The sequence below is a fragment of the Sciurus carolinensis genome, chromosome 1 (assembly GCF_902686445.1).
Source record: "Sciurus carolinensis chromosome 1, mSciCar1.2, whole genome shotgun sequence".
Taxonomy (NCBI): Eukaryota; Metazoa; Chordata; class Mammalia; order Rodentia; family Sciuridae; genus Sciurus; species Sciurus carolinensis.
Window position 1 is genome coordinate 176,107,544 of NC_062213.1, and position 16,785 is coordinate 176,124,328.

Below are 16,785 nucleotides of genomic sequence, written 5' to 3' on the forward strand. Positions count from 1 at the left end.
GTTCCACAGGGTCAACAAAGCAGAAGAAACACAAACATTAAAAAGTGAAACGGGCTAGGTGCCATAGCACACGCCTGTAATCCCAGCAACTCGGGAGGCTGAAACAGGAAGAGCAAAAGTTCGAGACCAGCCTCAGCAACTTAATTAGGCCCTATGTTACTTAGCAAGATCCTGTCTCTAAACAAAATATAAAAAAGGCCTAGGGATGTGGCTCAGTGGTAAAGAGCCTCTGGATTCAATCCCTGGTACACATACACACACACAAACAAAGGGAAAAACCCCCACAAAACTTAAATTTAAAATGATGACAAAATACATGTAATATAAAATTTACCACCTGAGCTATTTTAAGTATACAGTAATATTAAGTACATTCACATTATTGTGCAATTAATATCCAGAACTCCTTTTCGTCTTGTAAAACTGAAACTCTAAATCCATTAAACGGTAACTCCCCATTCCTCCCTCCTCCAAGCACATGGCAATCACCATTCTTTCTGTCTCTATGAATTTGACTCGTGAGTACCCCAAATAAATGGAATCACATGATATCTGTTCTTTTGTGACTGGCTTATTTCACTTAGCATAATGTCCTCAAGATCCATTCACTATCAAACAACCTTATCTCATTATCTTTTACAGAATGCTCAGTAATAGCAGAAATATTTTCTTCTCAAGTACACACAGAACATTCACTAGGATAATCTGTATTTTATCCCATAACACTCAGATCTCAATCAATTTGAAAGTATTAAAATCATACAAAGTATATTCTGATTACACGCACAGGCCCAGGAAGCTAAAATGATAACCCTATAATCAGGTGGATTCAGGATAAGAAAGAAAAGATACCAATGCTAGGCCTAACTTCCGGGGATCGGGGAGGGGCTGAAGGTTGAATTGATCACCAACAGCCAATGATATAAAAAATCATACCCATTGAATACTACACTGGAGTCTGCCCGATGCAGCAGGGTAAGAAAAAAGAAGAGGTCTCTGGATAGGAAAGGAAGAAATAAAACTGTCTTCAGTAACAGAAGACATGACTATACATGTTGTGCATGATACTGGTGCAGGGATGGGCACAGAACAATGGAATACCCACACCAAATGTTCAACCCATTTCAACAAACATGCCAAGGTAATTAAATGGGGAAAGGACAATCTTCAACACAGGGTTCTGGAACACTTGAACAAAATGGGAACTTCTTAACATTTTACTAGATACAAAAATTAACTCAAAATAGGACATAGCCCTTCAAGTCAGAGCTAAATGTACAAAAATTGTAGAAGAAAACAAGAAAAATCTTTTGACCATGAATTGGGGAAAGATTTCTTAGATTCAACACCCAAAGTGCGATCCACAAAAAAATTGACAATATTTAACTCTTATGTTGTTGGTGACTTTCCTGTTGTATGCGGCGTTAAGTGCAAAAAGAATTATTCTAGGGTCAACAATGATTCTGAAGTTTCGTAGTTAGCTAGTTTTACAAAAAAAGTATTAGTTTGCTAAGTAAATGAGCAGTATTGAACTTCATGCAATTACCAAGAACCATGAAATCAAGAATTAATATTCAATACAGACCCATATTGTATCAATCAGCAAATATTTGATAAGGTACTAAAAAGGGAAAATACATGATAACATTAATATTCCAGTCTCCTAAATAGATGCATGACTTATGGGTGGAAAAAATTGATGTATTAAACTTTATCAAGATTAACAACTTCTGCTCTGTGAAAGACATGGTTAAGAGAATGAAAGACAAGAAAATACCTGCAAATCACTTGTCTTACAAAGGACTTCTATCCAAAATATTTAAAACTCTTAGAATTCAATAAGACAAACACCCAACTAATTAAAATAGTTCCATAAAGCAATAGATTGGAATAGTTTCATAAAGACAAAAGAACAGCAAATAACAACATGAAAAAATCATAAAATGCAAACTAAAACCACAGTGAGATAATCACTATAGACCCACTAGAATGGTGAAAGTCAAAAAGACCAAGTGAGGGCAAGGACGTAGGGACACTGGAATGTTTGTTCATTGCTGGTGGGAGAATGAAGCATTACAATCGTTTTGGAAAACAGTTCGGCAGCAGTTTCTTACCAAATCAGACATACGTTTAACTTAGGAACCAGCCATCCCACTCCTAGGAGTTTACTTATAAAATACACTTTACACAAAAACCTGTACTATTATATTTACAGCAGCTTTATAATTGCCCAAAATTATAATTAACTGGCATGTCTTTTGACCTTTCAGTAGATAGACTGTGTGACAGTCACATAATGGAATACTACTCAGCCATAAAAGGGAACAAATAATGAACACACAGGACATGTATGAATTACCAATGCATTACACTAAAAGAAAGAAACGGACTCAAAATGTTATATATTGTCTGAAATGCTACAGGGGCAAGAAACAGATCAGTGGTTGCCAGGGACTGGAGATAGGGGAGGGATAAACTACAAAGGGGCCCAGGTCCAGGAAACTTTCGGGGTAAGAAAAATATGCTACTAACTATTGTGGTGGTTATAGAGAGTATGCATTTATCAATGGAACTAGTTATGGAACTACACTAAAGAGCAAATTTTAATGTATATAAATTAAAATTCAATAAACCTTACTTTTAATAAAATCGATACATCCATGCAATTGTGGATTATATAATCATTTAAAAATGATATGGGAGGGCTGGGGAGATAGCTCAGCTGGTAGAGCGCTTGCCTCGCAAGCACAAGGCCCTGAGTTCGATCCCCAGTACTGCAAAAAAAAAAAAAAAAAAAAAAAAAAGATATGGGGGCTGGGGCTCAGTGGCAGAGTGCTTGCCTAGCATGTGTGAGGCCCTGGGTTCGATCCCTTAGCACCAAAAAAGAAGAAGAAAGAAAGATGGAGCCATAAATGCTAATAACAGGATAATCTCTAACATATTTTTAGCAGTAAAAAACAAGGTACAGAATAATAAATGCAGTATGTTCCCAACTATGATGATACTGGCTGTCTCTGGGGAAGGGGTTGGATGGTCAGTATTTTCCTTTTGTATTATTTGAATTTTCTCCCCACATGCTTGTATTATTTTCAATTAGGAAAAGTAGAAGAAATTTATTTACAGATTAAGAAGAACTCACAGGTGTCTGAGCCAGGGGACAGGTTTGTATAGGCTTGCAAAAATGTATAAGAACATAGAACACAATGCCAGACAAATAGCTGGAGAAAACAAAGTATCTAGAGTCAATTCAGAAGGCAGATCCCAGAGAGAGTACTCAGCAGCACAGCCTTGGCTTTATACAAGGAGCTAAGCTGGAATTGCTCACATTGGACAAGAGTGGGAGCTTACAACCAGGTATCTTGGACTTACTTTGAGGTGCTCAACAAATAGCTGGAGAAAACAAAGTATCTAGAGTCAATTCAGAAGGCAGATCCCAGAGAGAGTACTCAGCAGCACAGCCTTGGCTTTATACAAGGAGCTAAGCTGGAATTGCTCACATTGGACAAGAGTGGGAGCTTACAACCAGGTATCTTGGACTTACTTTGAGGTCAGCGGTTTCTCAGCATTCCTTTTCAAGCACACTGTGTGTATTGATCTCTGCCTTCAAAGGATGGGAAGCAAGTACCTCCTCCAGTGAGCACAGCCACCCCAGAACTTCTCTGGTGTCCAATGCTACATCTCAATGCCCGGAGGGTCCTGAGCAGCCCCTTCGAGTCAGAGCTCCCATCACTTTCTGAAGGAACTAAATGACCCTCACAGTCTCAAGGTACTATGGAACAAGACAAGACAACCCCAGCTCTGCAGTCCCTTTCCCATGCCAAGGCTTTCAGGAAAGAAAGAAGGTTGCAAAGTAAGCAAGGCCTGTCAGTGGCATCTGGTACAAGGAACTCCCTGGATTAGGCACAGATTCCTTCAGTAAGCCTGATACGAAGGAAATCAGAAGCTCCAAAATGCAAATGGACAGAGAGGGAAGGTGTCCAAAACTTGGACAGTCTCAGAGATTATTCTTTAGTCCCTGCTTTATTTGGCCAGTTAGTGGGTTACTGATACTAAGACTAGGCATGTGTCTCCACTTGGCAGTCCTGCCTGGCTGCTTGGGACACCGGCTTCTGTGGGGTGACCATGCAGATTCTATCTCCTCCCTCCCCTCCTTGAAACAAGCTGCACTACCAAGTGCAGGGTGGGGGTGAGGCACAGCAAGGCACAGAGTGGGGTTCAGTCCTTTACAGGCACTGGAGACTGCTGGACACAGGAGGGAAGTTATAGCAGAATCTTGTTTCCTCTGGAGAGCATGAACTACTTACTGTGTGGGGCCAGCTTTCTGACTCCTGGGCCACGACCCGGGCTGTCTAGGCAGCGGAAGAAAGAGAGCACTTACCGGGGGAAGATGGCGGTCATCAGGGCTGAAGCGTAGCCTGGCTTGCAGGCTCCCTCTGAAAAGTTGGCGTACTTGGTGGCTAACTCGGCAGGCCTGTAGGGAGAGGAGGAAAGTCACTGCCTGCCAGGCACTGAGCAGTCAGCGGGTTATTAACTCATGGAGAGCTGCAAGGGCTGGAACCTTGAATAAAGCTTTATTCCCTACAATCAGCACTTCAGGCCCTTTTCCTCACTGAGGCTTTAGGGGTGGAAAAAACCCCAAATCCCTAAAGGAATAGACAGATCGATAAGCAAGGCCTCTTGATGGAATCTGTAAAAGGAACATACTTGGTTCCACATAGATTCTCTGTAATAAGCCTGATACCAAGGAAATGAGAACCTTCATCCAGGCTCTGCGTGTGGAGTGCTGCTCAGGCTTCCACATGGCCAGAGGCACTGGCCATTCCACCTTCCTGATACGTCCCCACATGTCCAGCTTCCTGCTTTTACCCTCCCCACCGCACTATGATATACCCAGTGGTTATCAGCGGTTACCCATAATGGCCTGAATATGGACACAATAAATGTGTGTTATTGGGCTACTGATGTAACCCTTGACCAACTTTTAGTAGAGGATGGCCTTCTGTTCTCTGCCTGTAGTTACTCCTCATCCTTTTCCTCCTGGCTCAGGCCTCCTGGCATGTTCCAGCTGTACTCTGATATCCCCTGACCAGCGGAGTGGGCCAAGCGCCTCTCTCTGCTCTGGCAGCCCCTCCCCCACCCCACCCCCGTTACACACTCACCTCCATCTGCACTGCCACAGGGAGGGTACACCTCCCTTGCCATACTGTAAATTTCTGGGATCAGAGTCTGATTTAACATCCCTCTCCCCAGCACGGTGCACAGAGGTGGGCATACAGAAGACTCCTCTAACTGTCTGAGGAACAAAATGACCCTGACAGACCCTGCACTCTGAACTACAGGCAAAGCAATTTCAGGAAGCCATAAGCCATAGACCATGGAACACTTTCCAGAAGATTGTGTTCCAGCCCTGGCTTTGCTGCTAATGTGACTACAGCCTGCCACTGACATTGCTCGATTTCAATGTCCTTATGTGTTCAGTGTGGGGCTGGATTCACTACCCTCCACCAAGGCTTGGCCCTTCGCAGTCTAGAGATGACCAGGACATCTTCAGTGAAAGGGCTCAGTGATTGCTAGGGTTAGGGGTCCTTTCTGCTGGGGCACCTGAGTGAGCCTGGCTGGCTGCCAGTTTTGAGTCCCACCCTCCTCCACCCCCATCCCTGGGCCCTCTGCCAACTCTCTGGTGCCCAGCTACTTTGCTTGGCTGGACTCGAAGGCAAGTTAGCCCTCAGCACTGCACCCTGTGGGAACTGGAGGGTGGGTGTTGGGGGTGGTGATTGTCTTCGACAGTCAGAAACAATGCTACTGCCTATGGGGTGCATGACTGATTCACCCCTGGGGGTCTAGTCCAGGGCCTTACAAATGCAATTGCTCATTGAATATAGACAAACTCATCTGTATCCCTGTCATTTCTTTCAGAAGTCTACATTTAAAAGCCTTCCCTAACAATGAAATTCAAAGCCTGTAATGCAAATGCAAATGCTGAGTGACAACCTGGGACTTTATTTGAGAGGCAAAAGAAAGTCAAAGGTTTTAACAAGAGAGAAACAGTATTTTCTTATGTAAACAACTGTGTTTTGGAAATGAAATATAACCTCAGTGCAATTACTGAATTTACTGGAAGCTTTTGAGACTAGGCAGTGACTATAATATTCTAGACTGCGTGAGTGGATGCTCCGCATTATGAATTTACATGCGAGGTTCCGAAAGATGAAGACCCTTACCAGGATCATGTCCCCTCATGGGAAGGGGCAGGCACTGCATTTGCACCAGCCTCTCTTTACCACCAGTGCAGGAGCTAATCACATGACATTAGCAGCAACATGATCACAGAGGAAGGAACAGCCCAGTGCCAGTGCAGGAGGAGTCGGCATGGCCAGAGATGGTCTTGGTCTTGACGAGAGGGCAAGAAAGCTTCACCCTGGCTCTTTGGAAGTATGTGCGCAAGGGTGTGGCACTCTGAATCCCTTCTTGCCCTGTCTCTTCACCCCACCCGACTGCTCATTCACCTCGTACTGTAAGTTCCTGTGGTCTTTCTGAATTCCAGAAGTTTCACAAAGAAGTTGGGAGATGGATGGCAGCAGCCCTTCCTAACTGAGGAACTACAGGCACAACCGACCAACCTCTAACCGCACCTTCCTTTTCTGTAGTGTGCACCCTCAGCTCTAGGAAGATGTTTGAAGAAGGGCTGTGGGACAGCTCAAGGTGTCTGGGATCAGGTTACCCAAGATGGAGAAGAGAGAGTGCTGGCCAGCTGGGGTGTGCGAAGCCTGAACGCAGCCGGGCAAGAGGAGTACTGCCCTTCCCAGGGCAGGGCAAGGCAGCGGAGCAGGCATGATGAGTGCTGATCAACCCCTCCTTTAGAAAGCATCTCTGGGCACAGAGGGCCATGTCAATTATTACCAAATTAAAATGCCTCAGAAATGGCCTCCTGACTGTCCCAGTGAGAGAAGAATAGGGGGAGTGTTGGGGATTCTGAGTCATACAGCAGTCTGGGACCTCTGGGGCAGTCAGCGGTCAAAACCACCAAGATTAATGGTTGCCAACTCCCTCAGGCCAGAATGGTTAGTTTCTCTAAGGCACTCACACTCCAAATGCCAGGAGGCCCCACAGATGTCTGATCAGATCATTCGGCCCTTGTTCTTCTCCTACTCTGCAGCTGGCCTTTCATTTTGGGAGACTTAGCATTTCAACCAGTAAGAGCACCCATTGTGTTGCCAACGTGACTACCAAGCCCTGGGGGTGAAGAGTGTAACCACACGCTCTCAAGAGGAAATCCAGACCGTCAGACCAGAACCCAACTTCCATATCCCACATCGCTCAGAAGGACAGAGTTTGAGGACTCAGGTCAAACAATGGGTTGTAAATGAAAGAACGTCAGATCTAGAATTGTAATCTTTCACAGAGGACACTGACAACCTGTGACACCTTGGGCAAGCGATGGAAAATTTGATTCTCAGCTTCCTCACGTGCAAGAAGAACCACATAATTCCCAGGATCTGGCGAGGATGGGGTGAGAAAGCATGTTTGGAGGGCTGGCCATGCTCCAAAGCACTATGAGTGCTAAGTGAAAGAGGAGGTGGCAGACACAGGTAGCAAGAACAGGGAGGCTCTGAGCGCTTCATGGCCAGACTCAATCACAAGGGAGCATGGGTGCCCTGACCAAGTGTGCATTTGAAGGATCAACACTGGGGAGGTGAGAAGTAGCAACTGCAGGAAACTGAAGGAGCAGCTGATGAGATAAAACGAAATAACCAGGAGTGAGTGTAGTACTGCCAAAGCGCAGGTGTGTCTGGAGAAGGGCGCAGGGACCAGCCGTGTCAAACATGGTGGTAGGCCTGGTAAGGTGTGGGCGAGGCCTGACATGGCAAAGTAGGGGCTGCTGCTGACCGTGGTGAGAGCTGTTCTGCTGGCGTGTGGGGGTGAAACTCTGATTTTACTGGATTTAAGAGAAAACAGGAGAGAAATTGGGAGTCATAAAGTATAGATTATTTTTAGGAATTTTTCTATAAAGGGAGACAGAAATGTGGCAGCAGCCAGAGGGGGAAGCAGGGCAAAGACAGGATTTTTTGAGGTCTGGAAACATTTTAACATGTTTATAAAGTCCTAAGAATAAGAAAAACTCTGATGCAGTGGAGATGGGATGGTTGCAGGAGGAATGTCCTTGAGAAAGTGGGAAAGAGAAGGATCTAGCACAAAAGTTCAAGCACCATGTCCTCCAGGAATACTCCACAATGCTTCTCCCCACAAGCAGCACCAATCCACCCCACCTGTGGACCCCAAGCGACCCAGTGCAGACTTTCACCCCAGCTTGCTTATGGTCCCCACGCCCTTTCTCTCCCACCTCCTTCCCTTCCTTCCTTGCATTCATTAACTCAACAAATATCCACAGGCGATGAAGTCACTGGGCTTGGATTTTTTATCCTGGCTCTACAACTGTGTGATTTTGGGCATGTCACTGAACTGCTCTGAGTACTCGCTTTCCACATCTTGGTGGGATTATACTCATGCTTACTTCACAAAATTGTTGGGATAATTATGCTGACAATAAAGTGCTGACACCTAGTAAATGCTGGCATCTTGTCATCACTCAATACATGCTAACCGCAACAGTCCTGTGATGTGCCAGATGTGGCCCTGGGACTAGGGATACAGCAGAGAGCAGGACTTAGTTATGACTGAGCACTCCATACACTTAAGAGTCATTGTTGTTTTTTAAAATATTTTCAGTCGTAGATGGACACAATATCTTTATTTTTTTTATGTGGTGCTGAGAATTGAACCCAGTGCCTCACACGTGCTAGGCAAGCCTTCTACCACTGAGCTACATCCCTAGCCCCTGAAGAGTCACTGTTGTTTGGTGGTACTGGGGACTGAATCCACGGCTGCTCTACCACTGAGCTACATCCCCAGACCTTTTTTGCCTTTGTTTTTTTCAGACAGGGTCTCACTAAGTTGCTGAGCATGGCCTTGATCCTGTGATCCTCCTGATGTAATGCAACCTCCTGAGTTGCTGAGATTACAGGTGTGTGCCACCACACCAGGTAAGTGGTGAGTGATTATCCATTTAAGTATCTCTCTGTTCTAGATCATGTAGATTTAGCATAGCACACACGGCACAGAGTATATAAGTACCAGACAAAATGTTGGTCAAAACTTGGTCACCTTGATTTGACAGGTTCATTAACAGAAGTGTGAGGGAAATATGATGGCTTGAAAGAACTGGGAAGGACTTTGAGGGTTAGTCTTGAGGACTCCATAGACCAGTGATGTACAACCTGTAAACAACAGTCCAACTTCTAGAACCATCTGAGAGAGGACTGAGCTCAGACCAGCCCTCTGTGCCCCGCTCCCTTAATATATGTGCTGATTTAGTGATGCTGAGTTCAAGGCACTTGTTATTAGAAAAGCAAATCGTGCGTGTCACATACAGCACTCTGCCTGACAAATGACACAGCAACTTTATCGAAGTTGGCCAATATTACCATGCTGGAGGACATGCAGGAAGGAGCAGATGAGAACTGCAGCACAGAGCTCACTCCACCACTGCTTCTTCAATTCTGTCCTCTACCCTTCCTGATGAAGAGAAGTTTCTCCAATTATTAGAGAGTTGTTTCTGGAACAATGACAAGTTGGGAAATGGCAGAAGCAGTGTGCTTAACATTAGTAATCTTATTCTGCCATTAAACATTTCCAATTTAATTTTTCTCCAAAATTAAAAAAAAAGAACTTAATACTATCGTAACTCCTCCCAAGTTCCAAGATGGACACTTTATCCTTAAGGACAACTTCTGTCTCCTCTGACTGCAGCCCTTCTGACCCCGTTACTCCAGGTCTGCTGGCTTTTCCTGCACTTCTCTCACTGTCATCCTCCATCCACAACTGGGGTGTGCCGATCCACTCCACTCTGCACACCACTGGCCTTTGCTCTATGTGGCCTCCAGTGCACACCTGGGTTTCTCAACAACTCTCGTCCATGCCCAGTCACCTGTGATAAACTCTGAAGCACTGTCAAGTGTCTTCTCTTATTATAAGAGAAGAGGCCTGCTTGATTGGAAATTTCTGGAATTTGTGGCATTTCTGAGCTTTGGAGGTCCTGACTTCTGCACAGGCTACTGGGAACCACACATCCTCCATCAAAACAGGCACTTTCCGGTTTCATCAGTGATTCTGGGGCTGACATTCTATGGTTTATCTTTGTCTCTGGGCCTGTAATTTTCTTCATCTTGGCTGGAAAGATGCTCTCCAGGAAGCTCTCCCAGTGCTTGAGCCTACGCTGCAAGGACAATTCTCACAGGGGCTCTCCGCTGGGGCTTGCTGTGACTACTCCAACTCAAAATTTTGTTTCTATGTTTCATTTGTTTAAAAATAAAAATATCTTCTTCCTGGGTGGTAGTGAAAAGAACAGGGGAATTAACATCTACTGAGCATAAGCTATGTGTCTGACGGTGGGTCTGATTATGTAATTTAGCTTTATATAATCTTCTAAACCAGTGCTGGCCCTAGACCCAGCCATGTGGGGCTGGAAGAACCCAAGCGAGCACGGGGTTGGAAGATGTGCTGCTCTGTGTTCATATTATCAAAATTCCAAATGACAAATTTAACACAACCAGAAAATGCAGTTCAACTCACACCTTGCATATTCCAGGTAACACTTGCATTTGTGGTCAGCATCAACAAAGCAGTCACAACCTCTGACAGTCACTGGAAGTCAGTACTCCTGGACATCAGAAGGATTCTGCAGCACCCTGAGCAATGATGTCACCAGCTGAAATGAATGATGCTGGCGAACTGGGGACACAAGATCTACCCTGTGTCTATAAAACAGGTTCCTATTAAAAGGCCCCAGCAGCGTACCTGTTTCTCATGGTAGGATATGAAACTTTTCAGGAACAAAGCATCTGACAATAAAAAATGGAGAGATGGTTCCTGAACTTGAAAAAGAGATGGTGTCTGAATACTACAAAAATCTTTCTGTTGTTGATTGGATAATGAACAAATACATAAGTATCTTTCCTCTCCCCACTGTTCCAAATCCTCATTAGTCAGTCATTATATATCACAAGGGCCCATTAACTGGTCCATATGATAGAAGCCTTATAAAAAATATTTGGCCAAGGTCTTGTGTGCTCTTAGGGCAACCCTACTCTAAAGTAAGTAGATAGTTTTCATTTCTGATAAGCAAAAATTGACTCTAACTCCATCTTCTCCTTTTACTGCAGCCCTCTTTTCTTCAGTAGAAAGAGGGAATGGTAAGATTGGAGTTAAAGTCACTAGCTCTTCTACTTGCTAGTTGTGGAATTACAGATAAGACATAATCGGTTTCCTTAATTCTTAAAGTAGCTATAATAATGTATATTTTGAACTGATGGAATGATCAATGAATACGGTCACCATGTAGGACAGGGTACTCTTTTAAAGGTTACAAAAACATCAGTTACGGTTCCTACTATTTTAATATCTGACTTCTGTTTTTGCTACTTCTTCCAGCTTCATCTGAATTATCATAGTTTCTACTTTTTTAATTTGAATCCTTGTTTCCAATCCACTGGGCTGTTTCCAAATTTCTGCCTTTTAGGCTGGGAGATCAGAAAGACTTCAGGGACAGAGAGGGAGGGCCACTGAAATGAGACCAACATCTGCAGGCACAGGTTCGTCATCAATTGGCACTGCAGTGCCTGTGTGAGCCCCACATAAGGGCCAAATCTCATCAGGTTTGTTCTGAGAACTACAGTGAAGACATGCATCCAATTTTTCTATCAGTCACCAGCACAAGACAGAGGTCATTACTATGATTCTCCAAAAATACTGTCCCTAAATCCACTAATTCCAGGCTTTCAAAGTGGGTGTTCCAGTCCAGGGTTTTTATAATAAAGACCAGGTACTTAAAGTCACAGTATAAACACAGGGCATTTTCCTGGAGCAATAAATGTACTTAAAAGAGATGAGGAAGACTGTATCAAAACAACATGTTTATGGTACAGAATGCAAGACATTAATTTAATAATAAGAGGAGAGTTGGGCATGGTGGTGCACACCTGTTAATCCCAGTGATTTGGGAGACTGAAGCAGGAGGATCCAAAGTTCAAGGTCAGCCTCAGCAACGTAGTGAGGCATTAAGCAACTTAGTGAGACTCTGTCTCAATATAAAATAAAAAAGGGTTGGGGAAGTGGGTCAGTGGTAAAGCATACCTGGATTAAATTCCTAGTACAAAAAAAAAAAAGGAGAGACCTTAAAGAACAGTCATGCTTGACAGAGCTGCTGGCAGGGTATGCTCCTTCTTCCCTACTACGCAGGGTGCTCTGGAGGAACTGTTTGAGAAGCTCAGCACTCAGGGACCTGATGTCCCCACATGGGTTCCTGCCCTTAAGAAGCGTGTAATCTAGTAGGCAAAAAAGCGCATAAACAAGATACCTTCCTTCAAGGTAAGCCCAAGTACGCACAGGGTGTGGGGAGATGAAGTGAAGAACATGGCCTGGGAAACAGGGTGATGTCAAGAAAAGAGAGGGCAGGGGGCATTCTCAGCAGAGGGCACAGAGGAGAAAGAAAGCCTGGCCTACGTGGGAACTGTCATTGTGAGACCAGATCACGGTCCTGCTCTCAGGACAGAGTCTGTACTTCCAATGGGGAGCCACTGAAGGATGTGTATGCAGAGGAGTGATGTGCACCAAGCCGAGAGAGAAGGAGGAGGCCAAGATCAAAGGATAGTGGACACGGAGAGGAAGCAAAGTTGCCTGTCAGAGATGTTTTGGCAACAAAATAATAGAAAGTGAAGGAATATAATCAATGTAATCAATGATCTTGAGCAATACCAGGGTTTTTGGTTTTCTTTTTTTAATTATTGTTAGTCCTCAGACAATTCTGTGTGACAGATATTATCATTCCCATTTTATAAACAAGAAATTACAGAAGCTTATCTGGAAAGCAGCAGGAAGAAGATAGGACTATAGGTCTTTCTGATTTCAAAGCCTTTGGTTGTTGCTCCTTTGTTTTATTTTATTTATTTTAGTGCTGGGGATTCACACAGGGTCTCATGTACCCTAAGCATATCTGTACCAGTAATCTATACCCTCATCCTTATTTTTAAAAACCAATACACTTTCTTCTCTCTCTCTCTCTCTCTAGTTTCAAAGCCCTGGATTAGGAGGGGCGGTGGTTTTTTAAATTAATCACTTTATTTTTTGGAAGAGTTTTAGATATTCAGAAAATTTAAGTAAAGAGTATATAGCTCCTATATATCTCCTGCCCCCTCCCCTCATTTTCTCCTATGATTAACATCTTGTATTAGTGTGGCACATTTATGATAATTAATGAAACACTACTGATAAATTATAATTAACTGAGGTTCACAATTTACATTAGGGTTGACTGTTTGTGTTATAACAATCTGTGGATTTTTGACAAATACATAATAAACCTATACGTCCTTCTCCCCTTCTCCCTTCTACCTGACAACCACTGATCTTTTTATGAATTATCAAACTTTTAAAAATTTGTTCTTTTTAGATAAACATGACAGTAGAGTGTGAAATAATTTTGACATATTATATATACGTGGAGTATAACTTATTCTCACTAGGATTCCACTCTTGAGGTTGCACATGACGTGGAGTTTTACTGGTCCTGTATTCATACATGAGCATAGGAAAGTTATGTCCGATTCATTCTACAGTATCCCACTGCTGTTTTAATTTGTACTTCCCTAGTGACATATGATGTAAGTACCTTTTCATACACTTATTTACCATCTGTACATGTTTTTTGGTAAGGCGTCTGTTCAGATCTTTTGCCCATTTTTAAATTGGGTTAGTTGTTTTCTTATTGTTGAGTTTAAGAGTTCTTAGTATGTTTTGGATACAAGTTCTTTATTGGGTGTTTTGTGGCTAGTTTTAGTCATTCTCTCTCTCTCTCTCTCTCTTTCTCTCTTTTGCTTTTAATAGTGAGTTTTATTTAATGTTAATCAATTTCAATTACAAGTTAAAACTCAAACATTAAGTACTCACGTAAATAAATTTCAATGAAAACACATTTGTATTTCTTATGTAGCTTGAACAGACTGTCTAAACAACTACTGGCATTTCTTTTCAGATAGGTCAATCAGAGAATCTCTATTCTAAAATTTTTTGTTTATTCTTTGAAATTTTCATTTCACTTTATAAAATCAAGGGAGAAAAACCAATACAAAGTCCATCTGAATATTAAGATTAATATTCTTCCTTATTATAATCTGTAGCTTTTTTAAACATTTAAAATGATGATTTACAGAGTACAGAATATTTTTTAAATTTTTTGTTTTATTAAAGACATACTTTTTTAGGATAGTTTAGGTTCACAGATGAATTTAGGATAAGGTAAAGAGACTTCCTATATATCCTCTGCCCCCACACATAAATAGCCTCTCCCATTATCAGTACCTCCCATCAGGATAGTACATTTGCTACATCAGTGAAACTCTACTGACACAGCAGATCACCCAAAGTCCATAGTTCACCTTAGGGTCTCCTCTCCCTGTTGTATATTCTAAGGCTTTGAACAAATGTAAAATGAAATATATCTATTATAGTATCATACAGTGTATTTTCTTTTTTTTCATTTTTTATTGGTCTTTTAAATTATACCTGAAAATAGAATCCATTTTGATATAAGTATACAAGTATGGAACATATCTCATTCTAATTAGGACCCCATTCTTGTGGGGGTACACAGTAGTGAGAGTCAATGTGGTGTATTCATATGTGTACATAGGAAAATTATGTCAGATTCATTCTACTGTCTTTCCTTTTCCTATCCCCCTTCCTTCCCTTTATCTAATCTACTGAACTTCTATCCCCCTGCATTGTGGATTAGTTTATACATGTGAGAGAAAATATTACACTTTTGCTTTTCTTGGACGGTCTTATTTCAATTAGCATGATATTCTCCAGATCCATCCATTCACTGGTAAATGTCATAAAGTCATTCTTCTCAGTGGCTGAGTAATACTCCACTGTGTATATATACCACGATTTCTTTATCCATTTATCTGTTGAAGGGCACCTAGGTTGGCTCCATAGCTTAACTATTGTGAATTGTGCTGCAATAAACATTGACGTGGCTGCATTACTATAATATGCTGATTTTAAAACTTTTGGCTATATACTGAGGAGTGGGGTAGCTGGGTGAATAGTGGTTCCATTTCTAGTCCAAGTTTCAGTCCCACCAACGATTTATGAGTGTATCCTTTCCCCCACATTCTCACCAACATTTACTGTTACTTAAATTCCTGCTAAATGCCTTTCTGACTGGAGTGAGAAGAAACCTCAGTGTAGTTTTAATTAGCATTGCTCTGGTTGCTAGAGATGTTGAACATTTTCTCATGTATTTGTTGATCATTCAAATTTCTTGTTTTGAGAAGTGTCTGTTCAGTTCTTTTGCCCATTTATTGACTGGGTTATTTGTTTTTTTGGTGTTAAGTTTTTTGAGTTCTTTGTATAATCCTGGAATAACACCCTATCTGAGGTGCGGGTGGTAAAGATTTTCTCCCATTCTGTCAGCTCTCTCTTCACGGTCTTGATCATTTCCTTTGCTATGAGGAAGCTTTTTAGTTTGATGCCATCCCATACATTGATTTTTTCATTTTACTTCTTGCACTTTAGGAGTCCTGTTAAGGAAGTCAGTTCCTAAGCCGATATGTTGGAATTGTTGGACCTATATTTTCTTCTAATAGGTTCAGGGTTTCTGGTTAATTTCTAGGTCTTTGGTCTACTTTGAGTTCAGTTTTATGCAGGGTGAGAGACAGGGGTTAACATTTCATTCTACTACATATGGATTTCCAGTTTTCCCAGCACCATTTTCTCCAATGTATGTTTATGGCACCTTTGTCTAGTATGAGATAACTGTATTTATGTGGGTGTGTCATCTATTCTGTTCCATTGATCTTTATGCCTATTTTGGTGCCAATACCATGCTCCTTTTGTTATTATTGCTCTTTAGTAAAATTTAAGGTCTGGTATTGTGATGCCTCCTGCTTCATTCTTTTTACTAAGGATTGCTTTGGCTATTCTGGGCCTCTTATTTTTCCAAATGAAATTCATGACTGCTTTTTCTATTTCTATGAAGAATGTCACTGGAATTTTGATGGGAACTGCCTTGAATCTGTATAGCACTTTTGGTAGTATAGCCATTTTGACAATATTCATTCTTGCCTATTCAAGAACATGGGAGATCTTCCCATCTTCTAAGGTCTTCCTCAATTTCTTTCTTTGGTGTTTAGTAGTTTTCACTGGAGAGGACTTTGACTTCTTTTGTTAGATTGAGTCCCAAGTTTGTTTGTTTGTTTGTTTGTGTACTGGGGATTGAACTCAAGGACACTGGACCATGAGCCACATCCCCAGCCTTATTTTATATTTCATTTAGAGACAGGGTCTCACTGAGTTGTTTAGTGCCTCACTTTTGCTGAGGCTAGCTTTGAACTTGAGATTTTCCTGCCTCAGCCCCACAGTTGCTGGGATTGGGTATGTACCACTGCATCCGGCTCCTTGGGGATTTCTGTAATATGTTTGTGAGAGATACTAGTTGTAATTTTCCTTTCTCATGTCTTTATGTGGTTTTGATTTTGGGGTAATGCTGGCCTCATCAAATGAATTAGGAAGTGCTCCTTCTGCCTCTATTTTCCGGAAGAGATGGTAGAAAATTGATAGTTTTTCCCTTTGAATTTAACAGACTCTACCAGTGAAACCATCTGGGCTTGGTGTTTTATGTGCTAGCAGGTTATTAATTATTGATTCAACTTCTTTAGTAGCTATTGT

At 42.1% G+C, this 16,785-nt stretch overlaps 1 protein-coding gene across 1 annotated transcript in view; it reads right to left on the bottom strand.

Annotated features, from left to right (window-relative positions):
- St3gal3 (ST3 beta-galactoside alpha-2,3-sialyltransferase 3) overlaps positions 1 to 16,785 on the bottom strand; it is a 190,717-nt gene that overhangs the window by 63,073 nt on the left and 110,859 nt on the right. The window contains 1 exon segment of the mRNA XM_053743415.1: positions 4,379 to 4,471. Coding sequence (XP_053599390.1) covers positions 4,379 to 4,471 — 93 coding nt within the window.